General features: G+C 41.6%; 1 protein-coding gene across 2 annotated transcripts in view; it reads right to left on the reverse strand.

The window, feature by feature from the left end:
* Positions 1–498: 498 nt before the first annotated feature.
* Fmo1 (flavin containing dimethylaniline monoxygenase 1) overlaps positions 499–21,654 on the reverse strand; it is a 32,795-nt gene continuing 11,639 nt past the window's right edge. For both annotated transcript variants that reach the window (XM_021157252.2, XM_029476887.1), the window contains exons 3-9: positions 15,233–15,421; positions 13,937–14,099; positions 10,295–10,437; positions 6,713–6,912; positions 4,109–4,464; positions 3,543–3,615; positions 499–1,251 (exon numbers count right to left, since the gene is read on the reverse strand). In XM_021157252.2, coding sequence (XP_021012911.1) covers positions 909–1,251; positions 3,543–3,615; positions 4,109–4,464; positions 6,713–6,912; positions 10,295–10,437; positions 13,937–14,099; positions 15,233–15,421 — 1,467 coding nt within the window. In that variant the 3' untranslated portion in view covers positions 499–908. The remainder of the gene's footprint in view (positions 1,252–3,542; positions 3,616–4,108; positions 4,465–6,712; positions 6,913–10,294; positions 10,438–13,936; positions 14,100–15,232; positions 15,422–21,654) is intronic.

A 21,654-nucleotide genomic window follows, 5' to 3' on the forward strand; every position in this document is an offset into this window, starting at 1 on the left:
CTAGCTACCCCGGTGCTGATCTGGCCGGATGAGGCCTGTGGCCCTACTCAGGCCGGTTTCTGCTTCCCTAACTAATGCAGTCTCAGGTCCCGTCTCACCTGACTTTTTTATCTTAGCCATTCTGACTGGTGTGCGGTGGAATCTCAGGGTTGTTTTGATTTGCATTTCTCTGATGACTAAGGATGTTGAACATTTCTTTAGGTGCTTCTCAGCCATTTGATATGTCTTGGTTGAGAACTCTCTGTTTAGCTCTATACCCCATTTTCAACCTTATTAAAAAATAGGACTGACTCTTAAGAAGAGACAGCCCTCATTACTTCCTAAAGCAACATGGTAAAGGACAGTTGAAGCAGGAGGCCTACTTACACTCCTTTGAGAACTCTTTGGGACTCACCCATCTTACTGTCTTTATTCATAGCTGTCCACATCCTTTCATCTTTTCTCCCAGTCCATAAAATAAAATAAAATAAAATAAAATGAGTACAAAAGACCACTTGGTACATGCTGTCTCTTCCATTTTATTTGTAGTCAACTAATACACAGAGAACTATTTTAGTGTAGACCAATATTCCACAAGGTTGGGCTTTTCATTAAGATCTAGGAAAATTGCTTTTTTAGGGCGAAAGAAGCTCAGAGTATTCTCTGGGGGCAGCTTCTTCCTGAGAAGGGGCCTGGACCCTTCCAACATTTTAAGTGAACAAAAGTGCTGGACCTTATCTTCTGGCATTAAACCTAATGGAGCTGCAAGAGACCCAGCAATACCAAGCTGCCAGTGAGGTGAGCCGGGAAGGGGTGGGGTAGGGTTTCATTCTTTGGATATGGTTTATGATTATGAAGACAGAGTTGTTGCATTAGAGGAGTTGGAATGTTATACTCCATACATCTGAAAAGCCAGTTAGATCTTTCACTTACAGGAAAATCAAGAAGACAGCTATGAGCAAAGCCAGAAAACTAAAGAGTTTAAGCAAAGTTTCAAAGGAAGATGGGGATTCTTGTACGGTTCGAGTTTTGGTGACTTTCACTGTTCGGTCCCACTGGGTCAAGATGGCATTTCTGGCTCCTTCCCATTTTCCTGGACCAGTCAGGCGGAAATGGTAAGGGGTACATGGGCCAAAGAAGATGCTCAGAGCCAGTCGTGGGTCAGTCAGGAGCATGGCCCGCAGATCCGGTTTTGCGTTGATAGAGGTCAGGAGGTCATCTATGTATGTTATATAATCTGTTTGCAAAGCCTTGCAGTAGCACAAGCCAAACCTTTCCAATAGGAAGAATGGGAAGAGAAGGAACAACAGTCACAATGACAATAATCCTGGAAAACATTAATGTAGTCTTTGTTCAAAGCAAACCCTGACCGACACCAGATTGGGAATGGCTTACTGTGTTTTCCATTATGTACACGGGCATCTACAATGCTCTCTTTCTATTTCTTTTGTTGCTTCTTTGGGACAAGGTGTCAAACTATAGCCCAGGGTGGACTCTCACTCACTGCAATCTTCCTGCTCAGCCTCCCTCCTTTTGAGATTATAGTCATGAGTCACTGTCTTAGTCAGGGTTTCTATTCCTGCACAAACATCATGACCTAGAAGCAAGTTGGGGAGGAAAGGTTTTATTTAGCTTACATCTCCACATTGCTGTTCATCACCAAAGGAAAGCAGGAGTGGAACTCAAGCCTCTGCATCAGCTCCTGCTTCCTGACCTTCCTGCTTGAGTTCCAGTACTGACTGCTACTGTTAGTCCTAAGAATCACTGGGTGGCTTTTGTGATAAGAAGATTATACTTTATCCACTAGTTCTAATGTATCCATTCTACTAATGTAATCCATTCTAATGTAATCCATTATGTTCTAATGTAATCCATTACATAAGAGTCTGATGAGACACAACCATATTCTACTCTGAGGATGAAGGGAAAAAAAACCCATCAGGGCTAGAGAGATGGCTCAGCAGCTAAGAGTTCTTGCTGCTCTTGTAGAGGACCCAAGTTTGGTTCCCAGCACCCACATGGGAGCTCATAACTGCCTATAACTCCCCAGGGAATCTGATGTTCTTTTGTGGGCTCTGAAGGGCTGGAGGGGCAGGCACACACATATACACATACCCCAACCCCCTTTTAAGAGAAGAAACATCTATAATGCTTTTATTATTTTGGACCTTAACTCTTAGACAAAGCTAGAACAACGTTTGGAATTTGAGACTCTATGAATAAGACAAGGACGTTATTAAAATGGAGCATTAAAAAAAAAAAAGAGCCCTCTTCTTTATCCCAGACTCGACAGAGTTCCACTATGTATCCCAGACTGGCCTCAGACTTGCAGCAATCCTCAGACTTGAAGCAGTCTCTCAATTACTGGGATTACAGGCATGAGTCAATAAATTTGGCTAATTTGTTAGTGTGTGTTTACACGGTTTGTGTGTTCATATATATGTGGCTGCATTTGTGTAAGAAGGTGCATATCTACAGGTGTGCACATGTGTGCAGAGGCAAGAGGACAACCTGAGGCATTGTTTCTTATCCTCCCTCCTCTTTTCAAAACAGAGTCTTTCGTTGTCCTGGTAATTGCCAAGTAGATTAGGCTGGCCAGCCAGTGAGCCCTAGGAGTCTGCTTTCTCAGGCCTGGGGTTACAAGCCTGTACCAGCACAGATGGCTTTCTGGGGACTCAACTCAGATCTTCATGGTGGAAATCAAGCACTTTAAAAACGGAGTTATTCCCCTAGCTCTTGCTTTGGAATGCTTTCCTCTTTAAAAAAAATAAAAATTGCCCCCTAGAATCCTTTAGACTTTTAAGTGAAGACGGCTTCTCAGACAGTGAAGCAGATAAAGTCAGAGGTGCTTTTGCTGCTTGGGAGACATAGTGGATGATGGCCAGGAGTCTCTTCTTTGTTGCCCATGTCCCTTCCCTTCCCTTTGTCCCTTGAGTGGGCATGAAAAGCAGAGTACAATCACAAGCAGCTCCGGAGAAGGCCCACTGGGAATGGAATGACTTTCAGGGCCATTACAGGGCTTCTGTTTCTACGTCTCCATGGTAACACAGAAGCAGCCATTGAGAAATGCACATGGCTGCGTAGCAACAAAGCCACGTATAGTCACCCCGGTTTAAATTTTATCTAATTAGCAAAAATTGTGAGATCTGTACCTTCAACAGCTATTTGAAAATGAAAAACTAGTTTCCACAGAGCAAGATTGACTGATTCTTGCTTCAGAGTAACAACTTGGATGAAATAATAAAGCCAGCAGAGACCTGTTGAGTAAATGGACACTCCCTCCCCCCCCCAACCCCCCAAGCACACAGTCTGCCTGCTGATTGTGGATAAGGTGTGGGATAATGTATCTGCTCTGTGAGGGTTCCTTACACTAGGACTAGAACCCAAACTCTAGATGGTTCTAGGAACTTAAAAATGCCTCAATTTAACTGTCTGCCTCCCCTCTCCTTACACAGGCTCTCTTTTTAGCCAGGTCTCTTTGCAGTGTAGAGCTAGCTCATCTTCACTTTACTGTTTCATCAATTTCACTATCACTCATAAAAGGATACCATTAATTCGCTTACCCGCTATGCTTGTTTTTCTTCCGTTCATTAACTTCCTCCATCATGACACTTGGTGGTGGTAATGTAGTTGCACCTAGAAAACAATGGCATTATGACCATGAGATCTAAGTTCAGCTCTAGGCTTTGGCCGATGGGTATGGCTGCTTTCTCATTGCTTGCCTTTCATCTTTCTGGTACCCAGCTACCTACCTGTACTGGTGCAAAAGTGTCAGCTGCCCGAGTTGACTGGTGGTGTGTTCCTGGCATTAATGCTAATGTTGCTGACTGACAAGATGAGTATTTGCCTATCTCACTAGCTACTTAATGTGACAGAACTTCACAGCTGGTTTGACTGACTGATACCATTTAATTGACTGAATCTTTAATTTTTATTGAACTACTCAATTCAGTCAAATAATAGGGAGGCACGTGTTTTTAAAATCCCTGACATCATCTGTGCTCTGATGTTATGTCCCTGTGCCAGAATAAGTCATATTGAATGGATTCCAGTTTTAACTTCCACTATTATGATTCACATGGCAAACAGCCACTTTATACATGTGCCCAGATATTTCTCACACAGTTACCTTTTAGGACCTGAACAACCCATCGAGCTTGTGTCTCTCCTGTGGGTAGCATGGAGCCCAGGGGCTTGATGAGGCCAATCACAGCCAGAGTTGGTTTTGGCAGATGCGCAGGGAAGATGTACTTGTACAATGATGCCTGGCCATCCTCAACTTTCACTACGGATTCATCGAGGAAGGGGAACGCAAAAGTGTATCCAGTGGCAAAGACGATGATGTCAATAGGCTCCTCCTTTGGTGTGTTGTTGAACACGACAGAGTTTTCCTTTACCTCCTTGATGCTGGGCTTGATAAACACTTTCCCAGTGATGATGCGGCCTGGGAGCTCATCATTTAGCACAGGCTCTCTCAGCTGAGTCCTAAACAAATCAGGAGCAGAGAGAGATGTGCAAGTCAACATTGGCGCCAGTAATCCCTTTCATGCTTCTCGTGGCTGGACTAGAGCCTTTGAAAGGAATGAGCACTATCTAAAGGTTATAAAACGTGTTTATCAAAGATCTCCTGCACAGTGTTACTAAGCAATTTGAGTAGAAAAAATATTTTGAATATACCTTGATAGGCTATGTTTATTTCAAATTGATATTGTTCTAAGGCAAAAATATCATTAGTATTGATTTTAACTGGGTTATGTCAGTATCTGGTTGGTACTGATCACATTGAACATTGTTAGCAAAATTCAGATGAATGAGAAGGAAAATATTAGAAGTGTCTTAAGGTCTAGTGACATCTACAGGAATGTGCTAATTAAAGTAATTTGACCATCTCAAAAAAAAAAAAAGAACAAAACAAAAACCCCAAACAACAACAACAAAAAAGAGCTGAGGCACAACTAGAGCCTATGGCAGCTTCTCTTTCTCTTGATTTTCAGCTTTCAGCTACTGTGGTCCTTCTAGGGACAGCAGACTGCTGAAGGACTATAAAGCCCAAACTGGGAAGCCCACATCTGGCAAGAAGGTTTGACCCACTAGTTCCCCTTCCTAGAGAATAATTATCATTGTGTTCCAAAGGAACAGACAGCATCATCCTTATCCTTTTATAGTGTGCCTTTTTCTCAGCAGAGAGAAAATACTTTCCTGAGTTGCTTTGGTATGAGTTGAACATGTGTATGGATTGTCGTGAATTCACAGAAAGAGATTATAGCCCAGTAAAATAGAAACAGCATGGGAGAAGGGGGCAGTAAGCTTGTTGATATGTAACAGAGCCTGGGAAAGTCAAATGGTTCTTAGGGGCTTTCTTTTGTTCATTTGAAAAATACATATCTTGACATTTTGGTAGAATGAAAGGGCATATGAAAAAGTTGTATGTGGAAATTTTGGAAATGGAAAAAGACTGACTATATCAAAGAGAGTAGGAATTAGGAATTGTATTTCTTTAGTCCTGTCAGCCACCAGCCAGGCTAGATAAAACTTATAGAAAAGGCTTTGGTGGAAAGAGCTAGAGCTCTAGAGAGACCTAGAGGTAGAAGAGGGAAATAAAGACATGAAGATTGTAACGAGAGAAAAGTGTTAAGAGGAAAGCAAACACAGAGAGACTGTGCCCCTGAAGAAGGCAGATACTGACACTTCAGAGGAACAAAAAGGAATACGAGAAAGTATGTCTGTGGCAGTTTTAGAGATAAAAAAGGACTGACCACATTAACCATTGTTGACATTGTTGACCACCATTGTGGTCTTGGGTACATCCACATTGGTCTAGAACAAAATTTGGAGGAGACCAGAGAGGATTTGCAGTGTACCTGGCAATGAATTGCATTGTTGTGATGGCTATTCTTGGTTGTCAACTTGACCACGTCTGGAATTAACTAAAAACTCAAGTCGCTGGGGACCCTTGTGAGGGAATTTCTAGTTAATTGAATCACTTGAGGTCAGAAGACCCATCTTAAATCCAGGCCACACCTTCTTGTGGCAGCTTATATTAAGACAGGAATTAAGAAGCTTTCTTTTTGCCTGCTTGCCTTTGTTCTGTCTGGCATGTTCATTCCTTCTCTGGTATTAGAGCCTACTTCTTTGGGATTCCTCCATATACCGAAGACTAGTGGAGACATACAACTGTGTGGACTGGATAACTTCTGGATTCTTGGCCTTTCCACCAATAGACAGTATGGTTAGACTATGTGGACCAGAGTCTTAAAGCTACTCTAACACATCTCCATATATTTGTGTGTGTGCATACATGTGTATATATATAATACATATATTTATATATGTGTAAATTAAAAACATCAGTTTTGTTCCTCTAGAAAATTCGAATACAATTGTTTAAACTTAGTGAATGACAAACTGACATTTGTTTCTTGCTAATGGGATGAGTTGTAGGTTTTAGCTAAAGGTTAGATAGAAATCAAGAGCTAGGGAAAATGATTAGTCCAAGTAACTTTGTGTCTTAGTTTTTCTGCACTAATAGAATATAGTAATACCTACCTTAATGATTTGTTGGCAAAGTGAAATACCTGTCAACTGAGCACTTGCTAGTTATCTCCTATTAGTGAGTAAACTTGTTTATGAGGTCTTTTCAATGTTCATCACAGCCATTGTCTTGTTTGCGGGTGCTATCAGAAAGGTTAAGACTCCTTCTTCTAAGACCCTTCATCAAATTGGTTAGGTTTACCTGTCTTCTGGAGCCACACCGTAATTCACGTGGTTGAACCAGCTGTTCATCTTTTTTGATATCAACCAACTCACAATTGGAGTTGGGAGAAGATTTCTGACCATGTTCTGAAATCGTGTCATGAATATCATGTCCCATGGGTACCCTGAATCAAAGACTCGGCTGATCACCCATGCCCCTCCGGTAGTGCTGAGGAACACCTAGAAGCAACCAAAGAGTTTCAAGAAGTTAAGACTAATGATGTCTACTATTATGAAAAGTATACACCTGGCATGATAACCTTGATTCTTCTAATAGTTTTGAGTATACAGAGTATTAAAACACCGTGGGCTTTATTATTAGATAATACCCATTGTTTACTGGGCTGGGGATACTAGAGCAACTTACCTGGAGCTTTAAGTCTCAGGTGAGATCGCAACAGACAGTTGTAATTTTATACACTCACCGAAGGTGTAGGCAACAAGAACAGGGCATGGTGGAAATTGGGAGTTGTCAACGAAGGTGATATCAATACAGGTACTACTTTGATTGGCAGTACAATTTGTTAAAGTATTAATTTCAGCATTTCCTTCCTTCCTCCCTCCTTCCCTCCTTCCCTCCCTCCCTCCTTCTCTTCCCTTCCCTCCTTCTCTTCCCTCCTTCCTCCCTCTCCCCCTCCATCCTCCTCTTTCCTCCCTCCCTCCCTCCCTCCCTCCCTTGCTTCCTTCCGTCCCTCCAGCTGCCTTTTTCCCTCAGCCACATTGGCTGTTTGGCCATGCTCATTTACCAGATAGCTGATTAAGCTAAGATAGTAGTGTTTTGATACCCACACAGTAAGTAATTTCCTGGAAAACTGTTCAGAAAGCAAAACATTTGGCTACCAAATCTGTTATTTTGCTGATACAAACAGACTTAACAGATTGCTTTTTCTCCTATGAGAATGGGGCAGAAAGGCTGCAGCCAATGTTGTTATTTTTGCATAACTTTGTAACCACATAGACCAGAGGACAAAGCATGGGAAAGGTGGTAAGAGGCTCTGATTTGTGAGCTATTGACTGCCTGTGTTGTGATTAGAATAGTAGACACTAATTCTGCTTTAAACCAAAGGAAACATTTCTTTTTAAATTCAGAAATGATAAGATAAACTTTTTTTTAATTACAGGAATTTCTAGATAATCAGAGAAAGAAACAATGTTACATGTGAAGACTGACCCTTATAAGTTTTATTTCAGGACTGCCTTTCTTTTTATTCAGAACAATGCCATCAAATTGCTATGTATTTTCAAATCAATTAACCAATGTTTTAGTGAATGGATCATTCATCAATTCATCTTTCTAAAGTAATAGAAAGGGATTGCAAAATGACACCCCCATCCTCTTTCTTCATACTTTTTTCCGTAATTATTTGTCTGGCATCCGATTCCCTTATGTTCTCATGTTCCATGACAGTGGATCTTCGGACCTGGCACAGCGTTTGACACATTCTGAGTAGGGAAGGGACACCATGTACCAAGTGTACATGTATTTTACAATATAAGAGAAAGGTCATTGTGGGTGGGTCTGCAAAGAGGAATTAAGGGCCGGGCATGGTGGTGCACGCCTTTAATCCCAGCACTTGGGAGGCAGAGGCAGGCAGATTTCTGAGTTCGAGGCCAGCCTGGTCTACAAAGTGAGTTCTGGGACAGCCAGGGCTACACAGAGAAACCCTGTCTCGAAAAGCCAAAAAAAAAAAAAAAAAAGGGATTAAATATAAGGAAGTGGAAAGGCCCAAAGCAGCTCTTAAGTATGAATGCAAATGGCAGATTTGACCCAGATTATGGAGTGCTCTAGGATGCAGGGCTAGTGCATTCTCAATTTATTATTTTCCTTCAAACAATGGGAATCCACTAGGGTTTCAAACTGAGGATGCCATGTGAGGTCAGGTGTGTGTGCAGGTTAGTTTTTATTATCAACTTGATATAATCCAAGGTATCCAGTGAGAGGGAACCTCAACTAACGAACTCTCAAAATTGGATTGGCCTGTGGCCATGTCTGTCCTGACTGATGATGAATGTGGGAGGTCCCAGCCCATTGTGGGCAATGTCATTATCCTTGGATGGACAGGTGGGCCTGGCTTGTGTAAGAAAGCTGGCTGGGCATGAACCAGAGAGGCAGTAAGCAGCATTCCTCTATGGTTTGTTTCTTGACTTCCATCACTGATGGACCTGGAAGCATAAGCCAAATAATCATTTCCTCCCCTAAATGGCTTTTGATTGTGTGTTTATCATAGCATTAGAATGCAAACTATCACTGTGGCTCTTCCAAGAGTTTGTTGATAGTTTGAATAGGCTTTTTTTTCCCTTTAATATTCTTTTTTTTTCTTTTTCTTTTTTAAAATTAGGTATTTATTTCATTTACATTTCCAATGCTATCCCAAAAGTCCCCCACACCCTCTCACACCCACTCCCCCACCCACCCACTCCTACCTCTTGGCCCTGGCGTTCCCCTGTACTGAGGCATATAAGGTCTGCACGACCAATGGGCCTCTCTTTCCACTGATGGCCGACTAGGCCATCTTCTGATACATATGCAGCTAGAGTTGAATAGTTTGTTAAGAGTGGGAGAGTGGACTGTGAATGGGGCTGTTGGGATGAAGGGCAGAGTTTCCTAACTCATAGACTTTGAGTCTTGGCTTTTGGCTTCTTACTTCTGTCATTCCTGGTTTCCTGTCTGTAGTGAGGGGTATGAGCAGTGTGTTTTGGTGACTGAAGTAATGGATCAAGGATCATCTAGTACAGTATTTGGCAACGAGCAAGTAATATAAATATTAACTGTTTCTACAGTTTTTTGTTTTTGTTTTTGTTTTTTTGTTTTTTTTTTTAGGAGACAAGGAAGCAGGCTCAGCATTAGTTGGTAGGAACCTGGGAGCATAGTAACTAAAGAAAGAGAAGGGTAGATGAGAGATGTTAGCAAGGAAGAGTTGCCAGGCCTGAGGGACCCATGGGACTGAGTGAAGAAAACATGTGACCTGCAGCTCTGGTTGGATGACACGTGGCAAAATTAAATGTTAGAGAAGCTAGTCTTGGAGAAAAGGTGACAACTGGAATTCATAGTAGATCATGTGACAGTAAACACGAATCTGGGCACGATTATGCACATCTGTAATTGTAGCACTCAAGGAGTAAGGGCACTAGGAGTTCACAATCATCATCACGAAGACAGCAAGTTCCAGGCTAGCCTGAATGTTATGAGACCTTGCTCAAATCAACCCATAAGTCCTTCAAAAATCTGTTGTTAGCTGGATCTGGTGACATAACTCCAGTGTTGAGGATAGCCCAAAGAGGAATTAGCATCAAGATACAAGACCAGGGCTATCCACAACACTCCAGCACTTGGGAGGCAGAAACAGGAGATTCTTACAATTTTAAGGCCAGGATTATCTACATATTGACTAGTAGGCCAGCTAGGTTGACAAAGTGAGATGCTACGAGACCCCATCCCCCCAAAATGTGTTTTCTGCTGGGCATATTTAATCTTTTAACATTTATCATAATTTCAAACCCTGTTTAGCAGAGGCATGCATGTTAAGATGGAGGTTTTACTAGGCAACATTGAGAATGGTACCTTTTTTGCTAAGTGGCTGGCCTCCACGGCAATATCTGTGCCAGAATTCCCCATTCCAACCACAAGGACTCGCTTGTCCTTAAATATGTCTGGATGTTTATACTGTCGGCTGTGGAAGTACTCCCCCTTAAAAGTTAGTATACCTGTAGAGAAAACAAAGCCACATAGAGAACTTATAAAATCAGTGGGTGGAGCATAAATATTTTTCAGCTGATAATGGTGATGATTTAGCTGTTATTTACATGATCTAGTTAATATATGTACACATATATGCATATATGTGTAATTTAATAATACCAGGATGCTCTAGTTTGAGAAAATCTAAAGTACAAATGCACAACTTTACAAAATGTTATCTAGCAATTATTTCCTTAATCACTTAATCTAATTATGGGTAAAGGGGATCAAGGATCTCATTAGACGGCCGTTTTGTTTTACTTACTAAATGATTAACTACTAAGCTGAAATACTGTGACATAAGGCATACTGCACACAAGTGTGAGGAGTCAAGGGTGATGGATGTCAATGGGGAGGTAATGTTCTGGTTGTGAGGTGATTATTTATGCTGTGGAACTTTTGGTAAATGGGAGCAAGAACAGAGAAGTGAATCGCTGATTTTATTCAACAAAATTTCTGGGGACCCTCGCAACGTGCCAGGCATTGTGCTAGATGATATAGAGAAATGATATCAATAAGCCATGGACCCCCTGTTCACAAAGATTCTTATACAATGAAGGTGTTTGCTGACAGTCCACAGCTCAGGCTGAGTTTGCTGAGTCAGAGTTAGCTCCTAGGAAAAAGGGTTGTGTGTGCAACACCAGGGTCACATCTCCTGGGCTCACTGGATAGGCAGTTGTTGCCGAATCCCATTGAGACATCAAATGCAAACAGAAAGATTTTGAAAAATCCTCTCAAGTATATTTCACAATCAGAAGTCAGAGACCCTGACTTTTGTAGAATGAGGAGAAGCAGCTAGGCTCTTAAGTATGGGTGACTGCAGGAAGTGCTTGTCTTACAAACAGGTGGCGCTGTAGTTCACACTGAATCATTCACACTTTAGCAGGAATCCTGGTCAAAACCTAATCACAACTAAGATCATTTCGTATTTGGTGCAGATTTTTTTTTTTAAAAACCAAATTCAAGTATTAACTCTTAGTTCAGGAATGCCATATAATTCAGAGACCTTTCAAGGAAAGGACAACTGGAAAGACTCAAAATAGACCATAGAGTTATCTCTAGATCCATAAGTTACCTACCCTACAATATCTCTGACTCAGGATATTTGGGTTACAAATGGACAAAAATGAGAGACCACGTGTGTGAGTCTCCTATGGATCAATACCTTCTCTTACCTTACAGGAGGTCAGAATAAGAATTTACAGTAGGTGAATATGATTGTGGTACTAAATGCCACAATTTATTTTATTTTATTTATTTATTTTTTTTTTTGAGGAGAAAAGGGTTTATTCAACTTATACTTTCCATACTGTTGTTCATCACTAAAGGAAGTCAGGACTCAAACACAAGTAAGTCCGGAAGCAGGAGCTGATGCAGAGGCCATGGAGGGATGTTACTTACTGGCTTGCTCAGCTTGCTTTCTTATAGAACCCAAGACTACAAGCCCAGGGATGTTACCGCCCACAATGGGCCCTCCCACCCTTGATCACTAATTGAGAAAATGCCTTACAGCTGGATCTCATGGAGAATGCCACAATTTATGTAACTAAAGAAATAAAACTAGTTATTTGGGGGGAAATGGCATACTCAATCCAATTGTGATAATTATTATTTTTACAAAGATTCTTGGGAACTCTACCTTTGGAATTGCATTCAGAACCTCTAATAAATAACTTGAATATCTTCACTGAACTTAAATTTTTGTCATGGTTCATGGCCATTCCAAAGCAGGGAGGAGATGGTTATAAGGTACCCATTTAAAGTCAGAATCAGTCTTAGAGCTCAGAGCCTCTTTGACAATCATGGAACCAGGGTTCTCAAATTGCTAGTGCCCAGTGAGAATGATATTAAGGGCTATAGGCTTTGGACAGCCCTCTTCACTTGATTGTGTAACATACACATTTGGGTAGAGTAAACTGAGTTCTTCAATTTGTTGGCAACTCTCCACTCCCAGAGGCTTAGAAAGGAGAGGGAAGAGGCCAAAGACTATTAGCTGATGAGCCATATGGCTTAGATTGTGCTTTTCAGATTGACAGCTTATCAAGTTCAAACCAAACACAGCGACTTGAATGCCTTCAGTGTGTTCTATCTTAACCTGGCATGACTTCTGATGTGGCTCCCGGGGCAGATCCAGGACTGCATCTCCAAGTTTTGAGTACTTCTATTATTTTGTCTTTTATGTAGACTGTGAGTCCTCCACTAAACTCCATAAAACCCCATTCGTGCCTTTAATGAGAGGTACATGTGGTATTCACTTCAGTATTATCAGCACTTACTGTAATGTACTGAGTTTTTTTTTGATCTTTTGGAGCTTTCTGGGTTCTTGGGGGCAATTTTATACCAAGAGTTCCTTTAGAGAGTTTTGAGTGGCTAGCTGGCTTTTCAAGGCTTTGATCTCTAGACAAGAACTGGAAGTGTTCTGTCTCCAGAGGACTGATGGGAGTCCACTACTGAATGTGTTCAAGCAGAAGTTTGGAGTCTTTGCTTGTTTTAGTGTGTGTGTGTGTGTGTGTGTGTGTGTACACTTGGGTGACATCACATGTGTATAGATGTCAGAGGACAACTTGTGTTCTAGTTTCTTCTGTCTGAGACCTGGGTATTGAACTTAGATCATCAGGCTCTGCAGAAAGCACATTTTTCTGCTGAGACATCTTGGTGGCCCAGGCTTGGATTGCTTAGCAAAGCTTCCTGTGTTGGGAAGAGGTTTAAATTAGATTTTCTGTTGTAGGGAAGTTTTCAAGTTAGACTTACCCTAGTCTGACCTGGGCTGAGTGAGAGTAGATGAGTTTAATGTAAGATAGAAGAATCCCTTTAGGCCATGTCTAAATGATCTAGAGAAAAATTCCTGGTCCTAACTTTTGAAAGCGTACTGTAGGTGAAATAAACTTTCAAATCATCAAATTTTCTATTTCTCTGCTGAAATTTGGCATAGAGTAACATGAATTATGGTTGCAAAAGCCAGGTAAGTGAACTGAGTCCTAACAATGTCTTAGCTTGCATCCTAGGACTCTTTTCCCAGTTGTTCCAGTGCCAGGAAGCTCTCACTTGCCGACTCTGAAGGAGGCAAGCAAGCAAGCAAGCAAGCACAAATCATGTCTCTCATTCTGTTATTCCAACACTGTTCTTTTTGTGTGTTCTTTAAACACAAATTTAGCAACGAGAAGCAGCTGTTGAGGTGAATACCTTGTGTAACCACCCCACATTTCAGAAGCCTAAGTATTGCCTGTCACTTAAGGAACAGTAAATCTCAGTGAAGCATAAAACTGCTTATCCATTATTCTCATCTGCATTCATAATTTCCCTGAAAACCCAAAACTGGCTAGGAAAAGTACTGCTTAGAAAAAATTGTTGTGACACAATTTTAACTGTTTAATGGACAATCCACAAGAGTTCATCCTGGGACTAACCAGGTATCTGGATGGGTCCCTTGAGACAATTCAAAGTAATCTGTAGAAAATTCTGTACCTGGAAAGCAATCCAGGGGCAGATGTGGGTTAGTTAGAAAACCAGTGCAGACCATGACAGCATCAAAGATGGCTGAGTTTTGCTTCCCTTTTGTGACAGTGACCACTTCCCACTGTCCAGAGACAGCAAAATCCGGGCGTTTTGTTATACTGCACACTTTGGTCTGAAAAGAATCACAGACAGGATTAGCAGCCACAAGGTTCCTTTTCAGGGCTTGCTGGATGATACACTAGTGGACATTTTAAAGCATCTAGAATAGAGAGAACAATTATACTTAATGAACAGAACCCTAGAATCCTAATCAGGGTACCAAATCAAACAAGATTCATTGGATAGAAGGCTTCTATGTTTGGAAAAGTAAAAAACAAAGAGTATGAGAAATTTGCTTGAATTCTCACTGGAAGTGCTAGAACCTTGGGGGTAGTTCAAGGTTCAAATAATCTATTTTTTTTTTGTTTCTATTGAATGCACATATGCAAATGAGAATTAAGTTCTGATTTACTGATTGTGTCCTGGGAATCAAATCCAGGTCTTCATATGTGTCATGTTAAGTAAACACTATACTCCAAATCTCATTATTATATCCCAGGCTTCTGATGAGGCCTGAAAATTATTCTTTCTGTTGGGCAACCTTGTTTTTCATAGAGAACATTCTTTAACAATAGTTACTTAAATAGAGACAAAGATTATATATCATTGAAAACAAAAATGTGATTATATGTATCTAAGCTCATAAAAAGTCTTAGATAAAGCATTGTTGAAGTATACCTACCTCTAGAGACTGGCTGCTAACCTTATAACTGGAATTATTTGGGAACAGTCTAAGGTTCAAATAATATATTTCTTTGTTTTCATTGAACATATATGTAAATGAGCATTAAGTTCTGACTGCTTGATTGTGTCAATAAATCAAATCTATGTCTTCAAATATGACATGTTAGTTAAGCACTTGACCTTGAGCCTCAAGATGTTTATAAAAATAAACTTATACAGGTCAAACTTAAAAGCAAAAATTTCCCACTAACCAGGAGGTGTTGCTCTCTTTCTTAAGGAAAAAAAAATCAGAGAAGTTGGGTTTCTTAGGTCTTTCCGACTGGCCTTACTGTTTGGTATATAATATGCCAAATGCCTCTAGGGCTTCTACATTTGTATTAGCCATTCTGTCTTGTGCAAAGGCCTCATTACTCTTACCAGTTCTATAGTTCATCTACAGAACTCAGGGCTGTGCTAGAGAGAGGTAAAGAGGAGACAAGTAAAAGAAAACTTCCTGACTGCTAATTGATGTTTATAACTTACATTGAAATAAATGCATCTCTGAAGGTTGAACTGGGTTGCATAGAGTTTGAGATATTCCAGGAATAGAGAATTTGGCACAAAGTTCGGATAGTCTTCTGGAAAAGGGAAATCTGGGTAGCAAGACATCTCCTTGCTGCTGTTAGAAACCACAGAGTTGTAAAGACTGGCTCTCCCTTCTTCAACATGTTCCTGTAAAAACAGTGCATACTCATGAGTGTACACACACACACACACACACACACACACACACACACACAGATACACATAGATACACACAGATATCCACACACACAAAATGGATGTTAACATTTTTGAAGTCTCAAACATTGGTTGAGTTTTAGGTAATCAATATAATATAGACTACTTATCACTTTTAAAGTAGGATTTACATTTGGGAAATGATCAACACTGGGCCCAGTGTAAACTGCTTGACCACAATCACTACTTTAGTCATGACATGGCACCAAATAAGTCTGGGATGAACTCACATGCATGCAGCATCACAGTAAAGTATAAAAACAAATGGGCCAAATCCTGGACACTGGCTTGGATAAACAAGACTTGCTTATACACACACACACACACACACACACACACACTATCTATCTATCTATCTATCTATCTATCTATCTATCTATCTATCTACACACACATATAGTTTCTAGTTATTTTGTTTTATACAAATAAGTGGGAACATGAATATAAACCTTTCATATGGGTAGGCTCACTCTGTCCCCATAAAGTATATGATTCTAAGTATGGGCAAAATGTATATCAGTCATACATAATAAATTAAATATGATTAAAAAAATCAATGTTACTGGCCATATCGCGCTGATTGTAACCTGGTATGTGACCCTGCACCTGACAGCTTCACTTTGCTTAAAACAAGACCTGAATGATAATGTCAATGGACCTGCTAATGCAGAAGGGACACCTCAGGGTGTCACATGTGGATGAAGAACCACAGCAATCGATGCTGCTGAGAGAGGGAGAGGTAGCCCTGCCCAGGGTCCAGACCCTTAACTGATTACTCAAGACAAAGTGGAAAGCCACACTAAATGGGCTTAACAGGTTGTATTTCTATACTTAGCTATGTATATTATGTATGCAACAATAATAAAAATGGATACCAATTTGAGAGGGAGTGAGGGATGACATGGGAAGAGTGAGTGAGTGAGTGAGAGAGAGAACTATATTTTAAAAATATAGCATTATTTGTTTCACGTTGGATAGCAGTTTTTAAACAGAATACTTTGAACTAATAAGGCTTTAAAATCTCTCATTTTAACTAGCATGCCTTTGTGCCATCCAAACGATTAGAAACAGTCTGTATTCACACGCATTTAGGAAGATCCCTGAAGCTGATGGTGAGCATGGGTGCTAAATATAAAGTTGGTTTGATTTACTCCAAACAGCAATGAGTTTCCCTGTGAGCTACAGGAATAAGAACAGTCCTACAAAGAGCTAAAGTCCTGAGGAGTGGAGAAGCTGCATTGTCAGCAGAAAAAACATTGGAAACATTTGGGGATCAATTTGTGTAAGAAGCAAAATCTCTCATGTGTCTCTGGCTTCCATTAACTTCACAACTACATTATTGCTAGTAAAGACAAGTTTCAGAAAAGGTAATTCACGCATGCCTGAGTGCACACACACACAAACACAGAGAGAGGGGAGACACACACACACACACACACACACACACACACACACAGAGACAGAGAGACAGAGAGAGAGAGAGACAGAGAGACAGAGAGAACATCACTCACACTCTTTAACAGAGTGGGGAGAGATAACACATTTTGTGAGGATTTTCATAGAAATAGTCCCCAAAGTTACAGCATTATAATGGTGTGTCTACACATCAGAGAGTAATGAGGGCCCGAGGGAGCTAAATAAGCCAAGCTACCCTGTATTCCATGAACTCTTACTCCAAGTGAACAAACAAAACTAGAAGGGTGGGGGTGGAGAAGTCCTTTATTTTGCAAAACTTAGAAAAGGCTTGTAAAGGCAGAAAGAGAAGTTTCCAGGAAACACTAAAGCCTTTTGTGAAATAATCGATCACAGATGTTAGCCACAGAGAGACAGCTTAGCCTTTAGGGCAGAATCCAAGGTGGACTCTGCTCCCTTCTCTCTTTCTTCCAACCCATTGCTTCTCCTGTATAAACACCAAGGTTTGAGTATTGAACACATGTGTAAGAGCAAGAGTCCATGTTATCTCTCAATGCTATTTGTGGGTCTTGGACCACTCCTCCCAGAATTTACCTCAATGATTCCCAATCATTCCCAATAATTTCCAGACCCTCTGGACCTGTCTCCAGACAACCCCACCTCCACCTGCACCCCCTGGTCCCAAGCAGTGTCAGCAAATCTTGTGTACCTCTTTTCGGTGCCCTGGTACTTGATGTGGACTCCCACAGTATATGCCTGCTGAGAATTGGTGGGGTCATTTAGGAAAACGGTTTAGTTCTTATGAAGTGAGAAAACAAATGAAAGGTATTAGGGGGAGATTGGCTTTGGAGAAAGGGACAGAGAGGAATGGAGGGTCTAGGGTTTCTGGTCCTCTTTGATTTGGCAGCACAGTGGGATTGCCACCACAACCCATTGGGGCACTTAGTAGGACTGTGTACAACTCAGTGTTTGCCTGACTTTTGAACTGTGAAATAGTAGAAGTGTGTGGTGTGTCTTCACAGCATAGGGGCAGACTGTCTAGATCCATATTTGAGGTCTTTTTATTGGGCAATCTTTGGAATTTTCTTCAATCCTCCTGGTCTCAGTTTTTCCATCTGTATGGAGGGACAGTGGTATTCATACCCCTGGTTAAAGTGTCAAAGGTGCCTGCAACAGCTTTGCTAAGCTTTTTGTTAACGTTAATGATTAGCCATGATATCGGGGAGACACTTCAGGACAGCTGCTGGCAGCAGAAGAGCTATGGGTCAAAAGTCTTTCTCATCTCATTCTGAGAAAGAACTTAAAAGTTGGGTGGGTAGGGAGGGAGAAAGAATCTGAAAGGACCTGGGAAAGGAGAAGAATATAATCAAAATATATTTAAGTATAAAAGTTGTTTCAAATAACAAAAAAATAATAAAAGCAAAAAGGAGGATCGGGCATGGAACTAAACAGAGAATTCACAAAAGCGGGAAATTCAAATATTGGAGGAACATTTAAAAAAATGGTCAACAGTGCGGGGCGTGGTGGTGCACGCCTTTAATCCCAGCACTCGGGAGGCAGAGGCTGGTGGATTTCTGAGTTCGAGGCCAGCCTGGTCTGCAAAGTGAGTTCCAGGAGAGTCAGGGCTACACAGAGAAACCCTGTCTCGAAAAACCAAACCAAACCAAACCAAACCAAACCAAACCAAACCAAAACAAAACAAAACAAAAAACAAAATGGTCAACATCCTTAGGCATCAGGGAAATAAAAATAAAAATTTGTAGATGCTATCTGATCTCAGCCAAAATGGCTAAGATTCAACGTAAAGGTAAAGCAGGTGACAGAAATATAGGCATAGATGTGGGGAAAGGGGAACACTCCCTGATTGTTGGTGGCAGTGCACACTGGGGCAGACACTATGGAAATCAGTCAGGGGTGAGGGGAAGTAGGAGGGGGCGGACATCACTGTATCACACACTGCTTCTTTGTGAGAGGCGCTCTCCCTGAAGGACAGGACAGTGTCTACACACTCTTGGGTGTGTGGAGGAGAGCTGTAGACACCTTTGAGGAAAATCTTTTGTAGTCAAGAATCTCTGATGTGTGAGAGGGGTCTGCCTAGTGTACTCCACCATGGATAACAGAAATTCAATAAATATTGTTAGAGTACATGAATAACAGGAAACCCACCAAGACCATGGATTTTTGACTGTAGGGGCCAGAGAGAGGACAGCACACAAGCTTGGCGACCCAAGCCTGATCCCTAGAACCCAAGTAAAGGTGAAAGGAGAGAACCAATTCCACAAAGAAATGCTCTGACCTCCATACATGTGCAGGGGCACGCATGCACCCATGCTTATACATGACACACACATGCACATACACTAATGCATTAAAATGTTTTTTTTAAAGGTTAAGTTAACCCAGTCGAAGGAAGTGACAGCTGAAGAATGATCTATTTTTTATATTCCAGTCTCCTTACTGAAAACAAAAATGGGGGGAAACTGTATAGTAGGTTATCAATTAACATTTGCTGAATGGAAGGATGTATGTGAAGATCTTGATATACCTACAGAAGGGCATTATCCTTTGGCTGGAGTAAGCCCTGAAATCTGTCATAGGGCATGAAGGAGGAAACAGGATGTGTGTTAGTCAGTACTGTTAATCCTCATTAGACAATGCTGGTGTGATTTTACTTAAAGACTGCTTCCCAAGTTCCCTTTGTATAGTCAAATTCTATAAAAGCAATAGTCACTGTTAGTGGCAAAGCAAACCCTCAAATTCTTTTCCTTCAACTATTTTATTGTTTTGGGGGACAGGGTCCTAGGTAGCCCAGTCCGGCCTCCTACTTGCTATGTAGCTGAAGACGACCTTGAATTTTCTTCTCATCCTCCTACCTCTACTTCCTGAGTGTTGAAGTCCCTGGAGTGGACTACTGTGCTGTGCTGGGTTCTGAGGATCCAACCCAGGGCTTCATGCGTTCTGTTATCTAGCAACTGAGTTCCAACCCCTAACTCGCAACTATCATTTTATAACTGAGTCCATTAACCAATAGTGCTACTGTGGTGAGCCCTTCCACCCTCTTGGTTGGCTAAGAAGGTTCACTGTGACAAAGGTGTTTCATATGCTTGATCTCTGTTCACTTGAGTGACAGTCAATCAGGAGGCTTTACCAGTGTGGTGTGTGTGTGTGTATGTGTGTGTGTGCATGTGTGTGTGTATGTGTGTGTGTGCGTGTGTATGTATGTGTGTGTGTGTATGTGTGTGTGTGTGTGTGTGTGTCTGTGTGCGTGTGTATGTGTGTGTGTGTGTTTATTAGTGATTTGCATCCTCTCCCTTGCCTCAGTTAATGATGGCCTTACTTTCTCACCAAAACCTTTGTCTTCTGTGTTAGCTTGGAGACTAGAGTCATGGTCCTGCTAGTGGTCAATTAAATAAAGTAGCTCATAATCTCTATAATATTCATGCCCTCTTTCTATTTGAAAATAGAAGCTGCCTTAATTCTTTGGCTTTGATTGGGGTACCTTACCTACTTTAGATCCCAAGATATTTTTGAGCTGATCTTTGCTGTTGGTGATGATGGTGGTGTTGATGGTGGTGATGATGGTGGTGGTGGTGGTCTATGTGTATGTTGGGGAAGGAGGGCAAATGAATATCTTGGGAGAGTCCTAGCATGCTGTTGCTGGAGGACACCTTCAAGGTTGCCTAGTTGAAGGACTGTCAAGGTATTGCAGAGGTGCCTCCAGGCTGATAGATGATGGTGGTGGTGAAGATTTCCATAATCCAAACCCTTGGAAACTCAGTATTAACCTGGTTTTCAAAGTTGGTTTCATTTTATAAATGAAGTCATAGAGATGAAATGTTTTGGTGTCTGGGTACCATTTTGACATGACAGCTGCTAGATAATCTTGTTAGTTCCCCCCCCCCCGCCCCCCTTGGCTCTATCACATTTCCTGTGTGTATATATGTGTGTGTGTGTGTGTGTGTGTGTGTGACAAAGAATGAGAGAAAAAGAGAGAGACAGAGACAGAGAGACAGAGACAGAGAGAGACAGAGAGAGGTGGAGTACATAGTTCTATGTTGTCTATTACTCTCCTTCTTATTTTTTTTAGACCCCGACTCTCTCTGAACATGGAGGTCACTAATGGACCAAGCCTCTCCTGTCTCTGCCTCCTGGCACTGGGGATACAAGCTTGAGTCGCCACAACCAGCATTACTCATGGGTACTGGGGTTCTAAACTCAGGGTTTCATGATTGTATAGCAAATACTTTACCCACTGAGCTCCCTCCCAGTCCTCTCGCACATGGTTCTCTTTTAAAAGGACTGTCTTTATTTTTTAATTCCCTAATTCTCTTTCCTACCTCACACCCTTTCCACCCTAAAGAGACGGCTATATTTTCCAGTAAGAACCCAGGCTACTGGTCTGGTGGTGTGAATACTCTTTCAACTTCTTGCCTCTTTGCTTCAGTTTGGCTCACTGTGCTCCCTCCTGTGTGCTCCCTCTCCTGTGTGCTCCCTCTCCTGTGTGCTCCCTCTCCTGTGTGCTCCCTCTCCTGTGTGCTCTCTCTCCTGTGTGCTCTCTCCTGTGTGCTCTCTCCTGTGTGCTCTCTCTCCTGTGTGCTCTCTCCTGTGTGCTCCCTCCTGTGTGCTCCCTCTCCTGTGTGCTCTCTCTGCTGTGTACTCTCTCCTGTGTGCTCTCTCTCCTGTGTGCTCTCTCTCCTGTGTGCTCTCTCTCCTGTGTGCTCTCTCTCCTGTGTGCTCTCTCTCCTGTGTGC

This window comes from Mus caroli, chromosome 1 (genome assembly GCF_900094665.2).
Source record: "Mus caroli chromosome 1, CAROLI_EIJ_v1.1, whole genome shotgun sequence".
Lineage (NCBI taxonomy): Eukaryota > Metazoa > Chordata > Mammalia > Rodentia > Muridae > Mus > Mus caroli.